The 15,608-nt window shown below is 42.7% G+C and overlaps 3 protein-coding genes across 3 annotated transcripts; all 3 read right to left on the reverse strand.

The window, feature by feature from the left end:
* Nucleotides 1-202: 202 nt before the first annotated feature.
* On the reverse strand, nt 203-1,098 carry Pmar_PMAR022610 (hypothetical protein; the record flags this gene model as incomplete). Its single annotated transcript, XM_002784918.1, has 2 exons — nt 203-290; nt 1,026-1,098. Coding segments are annotated over 2 exons (161 nt in total), but the record flags the coding sequence as incomplete, so codon positions are not given.
* A 178-nt stretch (nt 1,099-1,276) lies between these two features.
* On the reverse strand, nt 1,277-2,471 carry Pmar_PMAR022611 (hypothetical protein; the record flags this gene model as incomplete). The annotated part of the gene is made up of 6 exons (XM_002784919.1): nt 1,277-1,332; nt 1,470-1,523; nt 1,632-1,661; nt 1,709-1,821; nt 2,025-2,080; nt 2,355-2,471. 6 exons carry the CDS (start codon nt 2,469-2,471, stop codon nt 1,277-1,279), a joined length of 426 nt encoding a protein of 141 aa, XP_002784965.1.
* A 2,630-nt stretch (nt 2,472-5,101) lies between these two features.
* Pmar_PMAR022612 (hypothetical protein) lies at nt 5,102-13,595 on the reverse strand (the record flags this gene model as incomplete). The annotated part of the gene is made up of 20 exons (XM_002784920.1): nt 5,102-5,164; nt 5,210-5,303; nt 5,649-5,734; nt 5,917-6,045; nt 6,150-6,281; nt 6,329-6,426; nt 7,130-7,213; nt 7,267-7,329; nt 7,733-7,793; nt 7,844-7,935; nt 7,983-8,051; nt 8,850-8,981; nt 9,725-9,830; nt 9,882-9,996; nt 10,596-10,683; nt 10,728-10,847; nt 11,078-11,163; nt 11,244-11,369; nt 11,597-11,639; nt 13,412-13,595. 20 exons carry the CDS (start codon nt 13,593-13,595, stop codon nt 5,102-5,104), a joined length of 1,971 nt encoding a protein of 656 aa, XP_002784966.1.
* Nucleotides 13,596-15,608: the final 2,013 nt, after the last annotated feature.

Below are 15,608 nucleotides of genomic sequence, written 5' to 3' on the forward strand. Positions count from 1 at the left end.
ACATCACCTCGTGAATAATGCGTAAAACACATCATGTATTTTACGCGATATCGAGTGGTCATCTGTAATTCCCGAAGTGTCTTTACTTCACTTCATATCGCGTTTTCACGTAATACGAGTGAACTGCCGATAAATGAATCTTACTAATAGCAGACTCCAATATCGATCTCGTCAGAGCAGGCAGAGCCTCTGCAGGGTCAACATTCGGCAAAGGTCCGGTATGGCGGCGACAGAAGCCTTGGGGTCTCCACGCATACGCATCACCACAGTCACAACAACCGTAGTCCGATCTGAATAAATGAAATACAAACGTTGTATATAAAGTGACAGGCGATACGATACTTCTTCGTATAGACCTGTACACTATAGGAAAATGTACACGTAATCAACTACATGTCTTACTCAATTTTACAAAATTTTCATCTGTTACTAATCTAGTGGTAATATAAAACTTGATAATAATAAGGCACCAATGATTTAATGAGGAAATTCTCGTTGATCTGCGACCACTTCTACCAGCAGCACTTCTAATTCGTATATAAACTCCACCATGATTAGCTCTAGAAACTCCTGAGCTCAGCAGCTGTGGAAAGCAATTACATATATTCCTACTCCAACACTGTATAGGAAACTCCTGAGCTCAGCAGCTGTGAAAAGCGAACACATATTTCTCCAACACTGTATAGGAAACTCCTGAGCTCAGCAGCTGAGGAAAGCGATTACATATATTCCTACTCCAACACTGTATAGGAAACTCCTGAGCTCAGTAGCTGTGGAAAGCGATTACATATATTCCTACTCCAACACTGTATAGGAAACTCCTGAGCTCAGTAGCTGTGGAAAGCGAACATATATTCCTACTCCAACACTGTATAGGAAACTCCTGTGCTCAGTAGCTCTGGAAAGCGAACATATATTTCTCCAACACCGGCATCGACAATATTCTACCCTTGTATGAAGCCATTCCACTAGAAACGGCGAATCAATTTAAAACCGGTACCTCCCAATACAGCGACTTCACTCACCTCGATATAAAGAAGTCATGACCTTCATGATCGCCTTGGTCAAAGCAAGCAACACATATACACGATGCTGAGCCTGGTGACACGACAGTAATGATACTTAGTCGACAATTTAATCCGTGACAAATTCAAACAATATAACAATGCTAGGAGAGCCTGTTTACGAATTTTCAGCTCTGCGTAGAAAATTATGATGGTGACACGTAACGACTCTCCAGATTGCGCGCACTGTACAAAATGGGATACGCTCTCACTCAGTCCGCAAGTCTTGCAGCCATACGCAATCGTCTCGCGTCCATCTGCGACATACCTAAGAGTAGATGACAACCGTGGGAATCGAACCGGGGTGTATTCGTCTGGAATTAACACATGGAAAGTCACGATGAATTTGATAGCTCAAGTAGAGCGGGCTCGACGATTTCTATTCCAAGCGGCCCATGTACGTACCAGACTGAATCACACCGGCATTTGGCGCCTTTACTGCTCGGTAGGGTTCGACACCTGGCAAGCAACCGAAAGGTCGCAGGTTCGAATCCCAAGGAATCCGTTTATCATACCATTCTTCTGCCGCTTCTACTATGGAGGAACTATCCTGTTTCGAACAGCTACTGGCCTCTTCCTCGCCGACAGGAGCCAGACCTGAGATGATTTACTATTGGTGTGGTATGGAGAGCAAATATATCTACTGTAGAGAACTGTGTCCAGGAAGTGCTGCAGCCTTTGAAGTTGCAGATCTCGGGAAGCATCATCCGAGCTCTTCTCGAGGATCGCTGCTGGGGTGTTAAGCATGGCTTTGTACCTGTCATAATGCAGGTCCTTATGGCGCTCGAAATATATGTCAATTGCTGGATTTTGAGAAGTCGATTATTAACGGTGATTTTGATTTTTTCCTGATTGATCGAGTTAAAAGAGGCTAACGAAAAAGTAATCCGGAAATTCCCATGCCAAGGGGAACAGCCCGGGCGGATTGGAAATTATTTCGCGATTCGAGGTGGTAACTACATCGAGATGAGACGTTCCTCGGTTCTGGCCTTCTCTCCGACGTCCTCATGTAGTGCCTACAAGCATAAGTGATAGGAGATATACTCTTGATATTATCGGGAGTGATGTACACTCCTTCAAGCAGGATTTCCTCCTAGGATTCTGTCGCACGTTGATATCACACTAAGAACGAAATGGATAGTCCCAAAGGATAGTATTCTCAATACGAAGCGCAACCATACCATCTTTCACATCACTAGCACTTTCCAGGAAGATTCCCCCCGCAAATTTCATAATTCGAAATGAAATCAGTCAAGTGGATGGTAACTAAGAATTAATTATTCGAACTACCCTGATCATAGAGCCCTGCATTTGTATGAGTGTACAGACGTCCTCATCTCCACTGCACTCCTCAGGGTCCGTAGCGATGCCAGAAGGATCCCCTACAGGTCGGGAATGGACCGCCATTATACGTAATAACAACTACAATACAAACTAGCTGATACCTATGGACTACCGCTCACGCTTGTAGTGTCTGAGAGAATCTTTCGGAAGCATATCTTGAAGCTGTGGCATATGTGCCCCGCCTGACAGAATTGATCGTACGACAGGGTACATTCATATGGCATAGCCGCCCCGGTTGGAGAGATTTGTTACACAACGGCATATCATTGGGAGACTTAGTTGCCCTGTCTGGGAAACTGAGGCAAAGCTTGGGGTGGCATAGCTGCCCCAACCATCGGAACTGATCGTACTCAGGCATATCTTGGGTTGGCATAGCCGCCCCATCCATCGGACCTGATCTTACTCAGGCATATCTTGGGTTGGCATAGCCGCCCCAACCATCGGAACTGATCGTACTCAGGCATATCTTGGGTTGGCATAGCCGCCCCATCCATCGGAACTGATCTTACTCAGGCATATCTTGGGTTGGCATAGTCGCCCCATCCATCGGAACTGATCTTACTCAGGCATATCTTGGGTTGGCATAGCCGCCCCATCCATCGGAACTGATCTTACTCAGGCATATCTTGGGTTGGCATAGCCGCCCTATCCATCGGAACTGATCTTACTCAGGCATATCTTGGGTTGGCATAGCCGCCCCATCCATCGGAACTGTTCTTACTCAGGCATATCTTGGGTTGGCATCCCGCCCCATCCATCGGAACGGATCTTACTCAGGCATACCTTGAGTTGGCATAGCCGCCCCGTCCCATCCAAAAGAATTGATCTCACTAGGAACAAAAACGACGTTAGAAAGGGTAGAAAAGGTATAAATATTTTAACCTCTGGACAATACACAAGTCAGTGTTGACAGTAATGCGAGTAATTACAACGCTTATTGCCGTACATTGTGGGTACAAAGCCATCACCCTTAAGGACTCTTAAAGGCAGTTACTGGACTGGGAAAGGTTAATGATATTACATATCTTGGGTTGGCATAGCGGCCCCATCCATGGGGAATTGATCTTACTAAGAACAAATGGCGTTAGAAAGGGTAGAAAAGGTATAAATATTTTACCCTCTGGATAATACACAAGTCAGTGTTGACAGTAATGCGAGTAATCACAACGCTTATTGCCGTGCATTATGGGTACAAGGCCATCACCCTTAAGGACTCTTAAAGGCTGTTACTGGACGGGGAAAGGTTAATGGCAGACACGAGTGATGAAGGCGAGTTGCATCACATTATTGGGTATGTTTCACATGGATACTTAAATTAAGTCGCCGCAACGTTACGAGCAACTCTAGAAGTTGCTCGATGAAAGGCGCAATTCGCTCCTATGAAACATAAATTTGCTCCACTGCTTGTGCGCAGTCGTACAATACATCGCTCCGCCTAATTTCAGCATTTTGTTTCGACTTTTCAGTCAGTTCATTGCGACTTTTGCGTACTGATGACCGTAGTACTTAACGAGTTGGTTCATCTTCTTGTAGTCTTCACCATCGACTTCGTCGTGAAGTACTTGAACCGCTACGATGATCTTTCGAGTAAAAGCTTTCTTGGGTATGGCAGTGTTGGAGGAATATATGTTTTTCCTCTCCTCAGCTGAGCTCAGGAGCTTCCGCACTGATTATAGAGGCTCACACTGTGTGAGTCACACATGCCTTGGCGAAGAAGTGTACAGAAATCAATCGGAGTTTTCTCAGAATCCGCTTATTATGATAAACACATGTCATAGCGAGTTTACTCTGTATAAAAGATGTTGGATTCCCATGAATTCACCTGTATATATTCCCACAAAGCTTCTTGGAAGGGATCGAGTTTAGTATACCCCCAGACAATGCTAAAAAATGTTGGAACATATGTCTGCTCGTATGACGAGTCACATCTACTAGCTCATATCGTCGAGTCGATTCTGACTACACTCTAGTTGTCCCAGTTGAGATATGCTGTACTGTGCGTGCCAATTTGATATGCAAATGTGCCATATTTTTCCTAGTTGATGAGAATCAATCTGGAACTATATCCCATACACATATGAACATGTGTTGTGATGAGAGTACCCGTTTGGGACTGTGATAGCGACAACTTGTTCACTATAATTTGTCCTCCAAAATAACACACATTGGCATATCAAATTCACACGTACTGTATGCGTCAAGTTGATGGATATGTTGCTGATCGGACACTCAATATTGGTATCTTACTTCCTCTCCTTTCATCAGTAGCTGACATAGCTACATACAGTTGGCTCTACCATCTGAGTAGTATATACCCTCGTCAGCACCCATCTAGTACGTCGTCTCTCCCCCTGCAACAGATAGCGCGCCAATGCATATGCGTTCATATTATATTCATCGATCGTCACGAGTTAGCTATTGTCGCAAGTTCGCCCTTTTCCCATATACCAGTTCATACAGATCTGTCAGTTGCAAACTGGCCTCGTATCGTTAGGTCCTCAAGGATAGCATTCAGCTAGAGGTTCTTTAGATGGAAGTTCGCAGCCTCCTTACAGATTGCCCTGTCGTGTTCTGTCGCGTGTTTGACAAGACTGAGTGCGTTCACTTTCAACGCAACACATAAACTGTGATGATCCCTGACTTAATGTACTCCTTGTGATGAGAAGGGTAGTTACTTCACAATATCAAACTTGTTACAAGTACTCCTTATGATAGTAATGATGCTCACCCATTACAATGACAATGTCGAGCGACACCTAATACGAAGAAGATTCAATACACTTTACATAGCGAACGCTCACATAGGCCACATGTGTCACACTTCCTATGGTGACACGGACAAGATCGACCGCTTGCTGCTGTCCATAAGATATTCCCTCGTCTGTCTCGTACCGCCTGAAAGCAGCTCAGTAATACCACACCATTTCTACATCTAATCAACAAATCACAAAATGGATTATTATAGTCCATAAGCTCAATTTTTCCGGGTATCATAATTTTGAAACAATCATGGAACACTTCGCTCCGCTGTAATTCGTGAACGTGTCCCTTCTCACGTGTTGGGTCCAATGCCTACTAACTCCACTGACTAGCACACAATTCGAAGAAAACTCTCTCGCAGAGATTGAGCCACTCAGAATCAAAAGTGACCAAGACCGTACGTGAAAGGAAATGAACGCTGCGTGGTAATCCAAAACAAAGACCACTTTCTTGACGCTATAACAGGAGCAGTCGAGTTACCCCAATCCTCCACTTACCGTCCTATAGTCACCGTACTTGTGACCAGAGGCTGACGTAGAACTCATAGCCTTCGCTGCTGACGAAGTCTGACGCAAAAATAAATACCTCCCTCAGCTGCTGAGCTTAGGAGATTCCAAAGCTAATTATAGGAGTTTATATACGAAATCGGGTAGAAGTGTGGTTAGAAAGCATAGAGAATCTCCTCAGAATTTTGATACGGTCACCACCAATGATCATGTGCATATTTTGCCAAAAAACCGAGCCCTACTGATGCACTCGACGAAGAGTCGTCTTTAAGTAGGGTTGCCGCTGTGGTCTTCCTAAAATCCTTAGACATGCTCCTAGTCCGTCGCCGTGTCACCATCGGGGGAATCTCCTCAACCTTCGCCACGGGCTTCTTACAAGCCAACATACACAATAAAGGGGGACAAATGCACAACTCACCTGGTCTCCTTGTGGTCGTACCACACTTCTTCTACTTCGTCTTGCAACAGCACCCACCGGCGCCTCCTCCTTCTTAGCAGCCACTTTCGCCACCGCCGCGGCAGCTGCCAGGGCGACCACGTTAGGAGGTGACGCTGCTATACCATGCTCTTTAATAGGAGTTCCTTCTGGTGTGGTATTAGATTCGATCTAACACACTAAGAAGTAGCCACACTCAGCTGAGGACTACTGCATACAGGTAGATTATCTGGCGTCACTGCCTTCGAGGGCTTGCGTGTCTTGGACGTTTGCGGATAAGGCGTCGGGTCTTCACATTGGCAGTGGCGTGAGATGCCTGAGGATCGCGAGTGAGGCCACGGCTGAAGTGGCAAAGTAGTGGTATAGATGATGTACTCCTACACTGCTGACACTTCATACACCGTCTCTGGTGGCAACCACACTTCACTTCGCCGAAACCCGTATAGTTAATGCCTGGAGATTGAACGCGGGGTGCCGGGATTGAACCGCCGGTCTCCGTGTACACTCACTCAACTGCAGTACTCGCCAAAGCACGAGCAACATCAACAACGACAACAACAGCCACTAGTGTCACCACTGGAGTTTCACAACCCGTTTAACGTGAAGTGGCGTAAAACTCGGTGTAAAACGCGATATTCGCGGTGATATGCAGCAGTGTTTTTCATATCACTATGTTGGTGAAACTTCACTTAATATATCAATAACGATTCTATCCATCATATTTTGATACTAATTTAGTCCATGTATGGAAATTATTGGAGTTTCACGACCCGTGAAGTGGTATAATACTAAATGTGAATTATAAGGTGTGTATGCTGATTCCGCCAACACCGATAATATAATTGTTTTCAAGTCAATTGGGAAATATGTTTTTCATATCACTAGGGTGAAACTCCCGAGTCCCAAACACGGAATAAATTACCCATTTTTGAGGTATGGGCTATAAAACGTTCTAAAAGAGTTCCGCTACTATACCTCTCTCGAGAAGTAATTCCGCCCAAAAGTTTTCCGTAGCTCACCAGAAGGAGTCTCCGTCCGGATCACTTTAGTCGGTCCAGGAGTGTCACTAAATCCGTCATCAGCCGAGCGCTTCCTTGATGCAACTACAGGTGGAGTTGACCACCACCACCAACGACAATAGTAAGCATACTGCTACCTTCAAACGCAGGCCCGCCAACACAAGTGCAATGGGAAGCTAAGCAGTTGCCACACTCTGGACCTGACCAAGTGATAATCAAATTATACGATTCAAATATACACTTTTCGAAATCAATTCTGGTTTTATAAGTGTTTTCAATTATTGGAGTTTCACCACCCTAGTGATATGAAAAATATTTCACGACTACTACTGCATATCACCGCGTTGAATATCGCCTAGTTTTTCACCGAGTTTTACGACGCCACCTCACGTAAAACGGGTGATCATAAAACTCCATTATTCTGCGTTAGTGTTGAGTAAACGCTGATATATGCGTTTTCTGCGATCAATCCACACAGAACTATCGAAAACGGGAACAGCACTGAGACGCTTCTTGAGAGCAAATAAAGGAGTTTTGCTCGCCCATGCCGCGACCAAGATCATCATCATCATCATCACCAGCAGGAATAGAAAGCTCTCTTACATCGTATGGTGTTGCATCCACACACAATCGCCTCCTTCTTCCTAGGCAGCTTGGTCCGGACCTGCTACGAGATGATTCAAAAAGATGGTATGGGGAGTTTAATAATCTCACATCGCTTCCCATACCACTCCGCCGACAAATGCAATGCTTCGCCAGACACTTGTGACAATTCTTGCATCGCTTCGCTCGGTTGCGACGATCAACTAAATATATATAAATCACCACGAAATTAGAGAGCTTTTTGGCTTACCACAATCGCTACACTTCGCTGCAGGCCACTGAACACCCATACCGAAGGGGTATTGATGCACCTTTGTGCCTGACAGAAGATTCGACAGAGGAGTGGTATGGCAGACAGAAGACTCCACTGTTGGAGTAGGAATATATGTAATCGCTTTCCTCAGCTGCTGAGCTCAGGAGTTTCCTATACAGTGTTGGAGTAGGAATATATGTAATCGCTTTCCTCAGCTGCTGAGCTCAAGAGTTTCCTATACAGTGTTGGAGTAGGAATATATGTAATCGCTTTCCTCAGCTACTGAGCTCAAGAGTTTCCTATACAGTGTTGGAGTAGGAATATATGTAATCGCTTTCCTCAGCTGCTGAGCTCAGGAGTTTCCTATACAGTGTTGGAGTAGGAATATATGTAATCGCTTTCCTCAGCTGCCGAGCTCAGGAGTTTCCTATACAGTGTTGGAGTAGGAATATATGTAATCGCTTTCCTCAGCTACTGAGCTCAAGAGTTTCCTATACAGTGTTGGAGTAGGAATATATGTAATCGCTTTCCTCAGCTGCTGAGCTCAGGAGTTTCCTATACAGTGTTGGAGTAGGAATATATGTAATCGCTTTCCTCAGCTGCCGAGCTCAGGAGTTTCCTATACAGTGTTGGAGTAGGAATATATGTAATCGCTTTCCTCAGCTGCTGAGCTCAGGAATTTCCTACACAGTGTTGGAGTAGGAATATATGTCACCGCTTTCCTCAGCTGCCCAGCACAGGAGTTTACTTACGACTTCACGTATAAATATACAAAAACCAATGAGAATTTGCCCACAATTTTAATATTGTCATCACCAACACATGTAGTTGCCAACCATTTACATATTTTCCCCCGACACTTACTCGCCGGGAAATGTGGTAAGCCACTTGCCGTATTAGAAGAGTCACCGATCTTCAGCCTAGGACAAGTCGTGGGTAAAGTCTCCACCCTATGAGCCTGTCCGTGACGATATGTTATGGTCACCAAACCAGTCGCTGAAAAGAAATAAAATTTCATCAATGGAGTTTCACCCGTGATATGAAAAGCACGAGTGAAAAACATATTTCACGACTATTGCAAGGCGCAAATATCGCGTTTTTCACGGAGTTTTACGCCACTTCACGTAAAACGGGTGAAACTCCAATACTACAGAGTAAATGTTGAGATGTCGAAGCGATGAGAGTATATATATTTATTTTTGCTTTCCTCAACTACTGAGCTCGTAAAACCACGGAAAATTTCCCGAAAATTTTTTCATTTTCGACAACACATGTAGTTGACCATGTACATATACTCAAACGCTGTATTCCACTTCGAGAAAAGCACTAAGCCCGAGACCAAAGCACCCAGTAAGTAGCTTTAAGAAATAACGTCTCCCCAGGGTTTGATAACAACGGGGAAAATGATATTACTAATGTGACGACATTTACATGGAAAACCGATTGAAGAATTTGGAAAATGAATTAGTACCCTCGTCAAGAACAGTATAAATTCCCTAACGGTAATGTGCCCTCCTCTCCACCGAACGACTCCGGTTCAATTCCTGGCCGATACATTTTCACCAGTGTTCGAAAGTATTTACGTGGTCAACTACATGTGTCAGTAACTAAATAGAAATTTTGGGAAATTCAACTTCGTTTCTGCAAACTCCTACTTCACTTTTTATATAAACTTTTGATAACAAAAAAATCATAACGCAGCTAAGGAAAGCGATCGTATATTCCTCCACCTATCTCACCAGCTTGATTATTCGTTATCCTCGCCCGACACCAAACCTCGTCTTCTCCCGGTGCGTTCTCCTGCCCTGCCAACACCGACACCGGGCATCCCGGATCAGCTGCAATCTGATCACCATCACAAAATTACAACTACTCTGTGAGTCTCGGACCACTCACGCGTTTGGAAGCCATCACTGCTCGCGGGCTCAGCAGCCGGGCTAGTTTTACTCCAATATCACACCCTAGTGTTTTCGCAGACCCATACGTGTCGATCCACTGGGCGTAGACAAATCTATGAGAAAATATTCACATTTTACTCGTTTCTTACTAACAATGGAGTTTCACCCTGGTGATATGAAAAACATATTTCACGACTACTGCTGCGTATCACGAAATTTTCACATAGAGTATTACGCCACTTCATGTGAAACGGGTGATCGTGAAACTCCAATGAGCTACTAGGCAAGAGATGCGATTCTGCATCGAATAAATATGAATGCCCATCTCGTATGGATAGAGCATGACGATAAGTTTGATACTTCATTTATGGCAGATTTTTGTATCACCGAAAGGGACGTAAGTGAAACGAAAATCTATTAAAATTGATATTAATGGAGTGGATTCACCACCCTAGTGATATGAAAAACACTAGTGAAAAACATATTTCACGACTACTACTGCATATCACCGCGTTTTCACCGAGTTTTACGACGCCACTTCACGTGAAACGGGTGATCGTGAAACTCCAATATTCCGATGGTGATATGAATAACACACCAACTGCAGACAAAACAACGTAATACTCTCGTAAAAAATATTGCGCGGGGATTAGTTTTTCCCCACAAACAATCAAAGCCGCAACTCCAAGGAAATGACAAATGTTCGTCCTACTTCGGTATTCGAATCGCCTCTTCAAAGCCCATCGCCTGGAAGAAGCCAACAGCCTTCTGGTCAACACTACTAATAACCTCGGTAAAACCTAACAGAGGTGAGGTAGGCGCTTCTTATGTGTATTATTACTACCTTCGTGAACCCATTGTTGCATCAAAGTATGTAGTAGACTCCGACCGTAGCCACCACCTCGATAAGCCTCCGACGTGGCTATATACGCCAGCTCAATAAATCCAAATTTATAATGTCGCGCTGAAGACAACAGAAAACATATAGCACTTCAACAATTGCAACTTTGCCGCAGATATATGCACATGGTCAACTACATGTGTTGATGACAATATTTGAGAAACTCTACGCGAATTTTTGTGTAAACTCTTCTTACTATTGAGAACCCCTCTGAGCTGAGCTGTGGAAAGCAAACATATATTTCCACTCCAACAACTTCCGTTGAAGTAAATCTCAATCTCCCCGGATAATACCAAAGACCGCTGCGCTCACGAGCTCTCCATCGCCACCGTCCAAGACGAGACTCCAGCATTCAAAGCGACTACTTGTTGCAGAGAAACTGACAAAATAACCACCCATGGGATCGAACCCACGACCTTCTGCTTATAAGCCCAGAAGACTAACGCATTAAGCTATTACATTGCTTTCTCCACATGCCCCTCGGGTAGACCAGGCAGGGACTCCTGCAGAATATTGACCGCCTCCCATTTTCTCTCCACTGACATAGCTGGGCAAACCACGTGCTTTCCTTGTCGCGCCGATGAACTGAAACGAACGCCAGCTGAATAGCAGTGTGAGAAAATAAGTCTGGTTTTCCTCATCTGAGCTCAGGAGTTTCCTCACCGTATTAAGAGAATTTAGTGAAAAACATATTTCACGACTACTACTGCATATCACCACAAATATCGCCTAGTTTAACGTAAAACGGGTTGTCTTGAAACTCCAATAAACAATCTAGTAGCACTTTCACGATCCGAAGAACTCAATATTACGCCGACTCCATTTTCACACTCCCATCTTTTCGCCGACTCTTCGCTGAAGTCATACTGCCATGCAATGACTCTTTCTTTGGCCGTACACATGTACGTTTGGTCGCCAGCTCGGGATCATCCACTCGAATGCTGCTGTTATCGGACGTGAACATTCCAGACAGGGGTGGTTGGAAGAAGCGACGGCAGGCCGTGGGAACTGGGAAAAAGGAAAAGGGAATTTATTAAATTGAAAAAAATGTATAATATCGTATTATTGGACTTCTACCACCCTAGTGATATGAAGAACACTAGTAAAAAATATATTTCACGACTACTACTGCATAGTACCGCGTTGAATGTCGCGTTTTACGCCGAGTTTTGTGACGCCATTTCACGTAAAACGGGTGATCGTGAAACCCTAATTATTAACTTACTCTATTTATTTTTATTCATTAACTTTTATCAATGCTTTTTATTTTCCTCATTTTTATTCACAAATTTTCATTCATTTTCCCATTTTTGTTCACTAAACTTCATTTATTTTTTTATTTTCTGCATTTTTATCCATCATTAATTCCCCAGCTACTAGAATGCTCAATGCGGGGAAGAGAGTGGCATCCAAAACTCCGATGCTGCTGATATGCTTTTTTATGAAAAAAATGGATTTTTTCCAAACGTATTCAAGAAGTTCAAATTCAAAAATATACAATTCTGAAAATTTCAATTTCTTAGCTATATCGTCTTGACCCATTTCCCAACGAATTTCATGATGAAAAATTACCGAAAAAGTCGCCATTGTAGGACGTAAAGTTGCGGAAAATTTCGTTAAAGGGCGTAAAATTGCAGAAAATTTCGCTAAAGGGCGTAAAATTGCGGAAAATTTCGTTAAAGGGCGTAAAATTGCAGAAAATTTCGCTAAAGGACGTAAAATTGCGAAAAATTTGGTTAAAGGGCGTAAATTTGCGGGAAATTTTGTTATAGGACGTAAAATTCCGGAAAATTTCGTGAAAGGGCGTAAAATTGCGTTAAATTGCGGAAAATTTCGTTATAGGACGTAAAATTTACGCTCCTTTATTATGACAAGCATTTTTGCTACATAGACTTTGACGACGCCTGAGCCTTTGGAGATTGAAAAAAAAACCAATACTGAGTATTGAATACTCTACAGATTGTGATGTAGGCGCATTATTGGCCGAATAATAACGACAGAAAGTATAACAATTATGATTATTAATAATCATAAAAAATGAGTTCTGGGATGTTGCACTCCCATTGCACGAATTCTATAGCCGTATCGTTGCACATGAGCTGTACTATCGCTGATTATGATGTTGGCAGTAGGCGTACATTTTTCCGAGTAGCGAATACCTGCCCAATCTGTGTAGTATAGTTTTTTATAGTATAATTCTTGTTGGGCGTTGAGCCAAAGCTGATACTGTGATGAATGATAATGAATAGTATCAAGCTCAGAATCTCAGCCAAGGCAAACACTATGGAGTTTCACGATCACCCGTTTTACGTGAAGTGGTGGCGTAGTGGTGCTATGCAGTAGTAGTCGTGAAATATGTTTTTCACTACTGTTTTTCATATCACTAGGGTGGTGAAACTCCTGTAACAACTTTTTTATGTATACCCCTAGTAAGGCTAGGGACACGAAAAGTAATTTTATTATTGGAAATTATCACTATTCAGTGATTATGTAATAGTAAATATATACAACTATCACTGGAGTTTCACGACCAGTTCAACGCTCAGAAAAGCGACCATTCAGAAAAGCGCGATATGAAGTGAATTAAAGCGACACCATCATCAACAACAGCATTTCCCAAGTACTACCTTTTCGCGTCACCGTGCGTTCCACAGTAGTCAAGGCTTTAGCTGGGCGCTGCGGATCGATCAAACTGTCTATGGTGAAGTATAAAGGCGTGTATTCCAACTTCCGTGGGGGTAGTGGGCGTACAGAGGGCCCTATGAGGGGCTGCTGACTTGGGCCGCCAGGAGTGGTAGATGAAATTAACATTGTAATAAACGTGGCTGAGTAGAACGTTTTTCAACGGGTAAAAACGACATAAAAACGACGAGTGGTTTTTGATGTTAAACTCTGTGAGAGAGCAACCGCACAACTTAACTCGATACCTTAATAGTAGAGTATAATAGGAATGCCAGGGAGTGGTAGATGAAATTAACATTGTAATAAACGTGGCTGAGTAGAACGTTTTTCAACGGGTAAAAACGACACAACCTGTCGAGATACATTGTGCAATCACGAGTGGTTTTTGATGTTAAACTCTGTGAGAGAGTCACCGCACAACTTAACTCGATACCTTAATAGTAGAGTATAATAGGAGTGACAGAGAGTGGTAGATGAAATTAACATTGTAATGAACGTGGCTGAGTAGAACGTTTTTCAACGGGTAAAAACGACATAACCTGTCGAGATACATGCATGTCGAGGCTAAATGACTTTTTGACTTTGAGTTTTTATAAATGGAGTTTCACCACCCTAGTGATATGAGAAAAAACACTAGTGAAAAATATATTTCACGACTACTACTGCATATCACCGGGTTGAATATCGCGAGTTTTACGCGTTATTCACTGCTCACATGTGTTTCACGCGAGGTGAAAGGTGAAATACGTTTTCCACTTGTGTTCTTCATCTCCATTACTCAATTATACATGTGAGGGGAAGCACATAGTACTGGAGTTTCACCACCCTAGTGATATGAAAAACACTACTGGAAAATATATTTCACGACCACAACTGCCTATCACCGCGTTTTTCACCGAGTTTTACGACGCCACTTCACGTAAAACGGGTGATCGTGAAACTCCATTGTAATAAGTGCAGTTACTGTTGACCGACTATTCCACGCCTTTATTGATCATAATGTAACTATTCCGAAGGCAAATTTTTTCTTTTTCGAAAAAATAACATCAAAAATATAAAATTAATACGAATATCCTCATTATTATTATCATAGTAATAATAATAAAGATCTCCACGACTACTGAATTGTAAGGACCTCGCAAACTTGCATTCTTGCTAAGTCTTGCATTTCCTCAACGGAGCTCTAGAGCTCTCGAAGTGGTTGTTAAAATATTGGTTATTGTCATTGTGTTAGTTCTTAAGCCTTTGATTTTACTGTAGTTGGATTTTGATTGAAAAACACCACTAATTGTGAATGAATTTGAACACAATTTTATAGAATTTCCTGGCGAGTGACATAATGTATCTTCTATGCACATTGGAGATTAATTCGTTTTACGCGTAAAACTCGGTGAAAAACGCGGTGATATGCAGCAGTGTATTTCACATCACTAGGTTGGTGAAACTTCACTTAATATATCGATAACGATTCTATCCATCATATTTTGATACTAATTTAGTCCATGGATGGAAATTATTGGAGTTTCACGACCCGTGAAGTGGTATAATACTAAATGTGAATTATAAGGTGTGTATGCTGATTCCGCCAACACCGATAATATAATTGTTTTCAAGGCAATTGGGAAATATGTTTTTAATATCACTACGGTGAAACTCCACTTTTTATTAATTTTTTTATATCAGCACTCTTTACCATTATGGAAGTATGGCTGCGAATTCAGCAGCTCCGAAATGAGCGGCCAAAATCTGATGCTGTATATTAGATGTGATTTTCGAATACCATATTTTACTCGAAATTGTTTTTTGTTGAATATAAAAATTTCAAAATCATATTGTTTGTGTGGTGCCCGTTGAGATATGCCTTCCAAGGCTACCTGTTCACGACGAAGACTATCCTCATCATAAGCTCAGCTGCGGAGACTCCTTCAGCTTAGAGAGATATATTGTGTTCTACGGGGGATGAGGACAGCGACAATGATTATGCAGTAGCAGATTCTTACAATGTGTATATCAACACGCTGAAGAATACTGGGTGATGTTGGTGTATAAAACGGAAAGTCGAATGGCGGCAAGTGCGGTGGAAAAATTACTCCAAGTTTATTTTTGAGGAGGAAGTGAGAGCAGACTAATATGGAGGGATAG

Source organism: Perkinsus marinus (genome assembly GCF_000006405.1).
Source record: "Perkinsus marinus ATCC 50983 genomic scaffold scf_1104296934368, whole genome shotgun sequence".
Classification (NCBI taxonomy): domain Eukaryota; phylum Perkinsozoa; order Perkinsida; family Perkinsidae; genus Perkinsus; species Perkinsus marinus.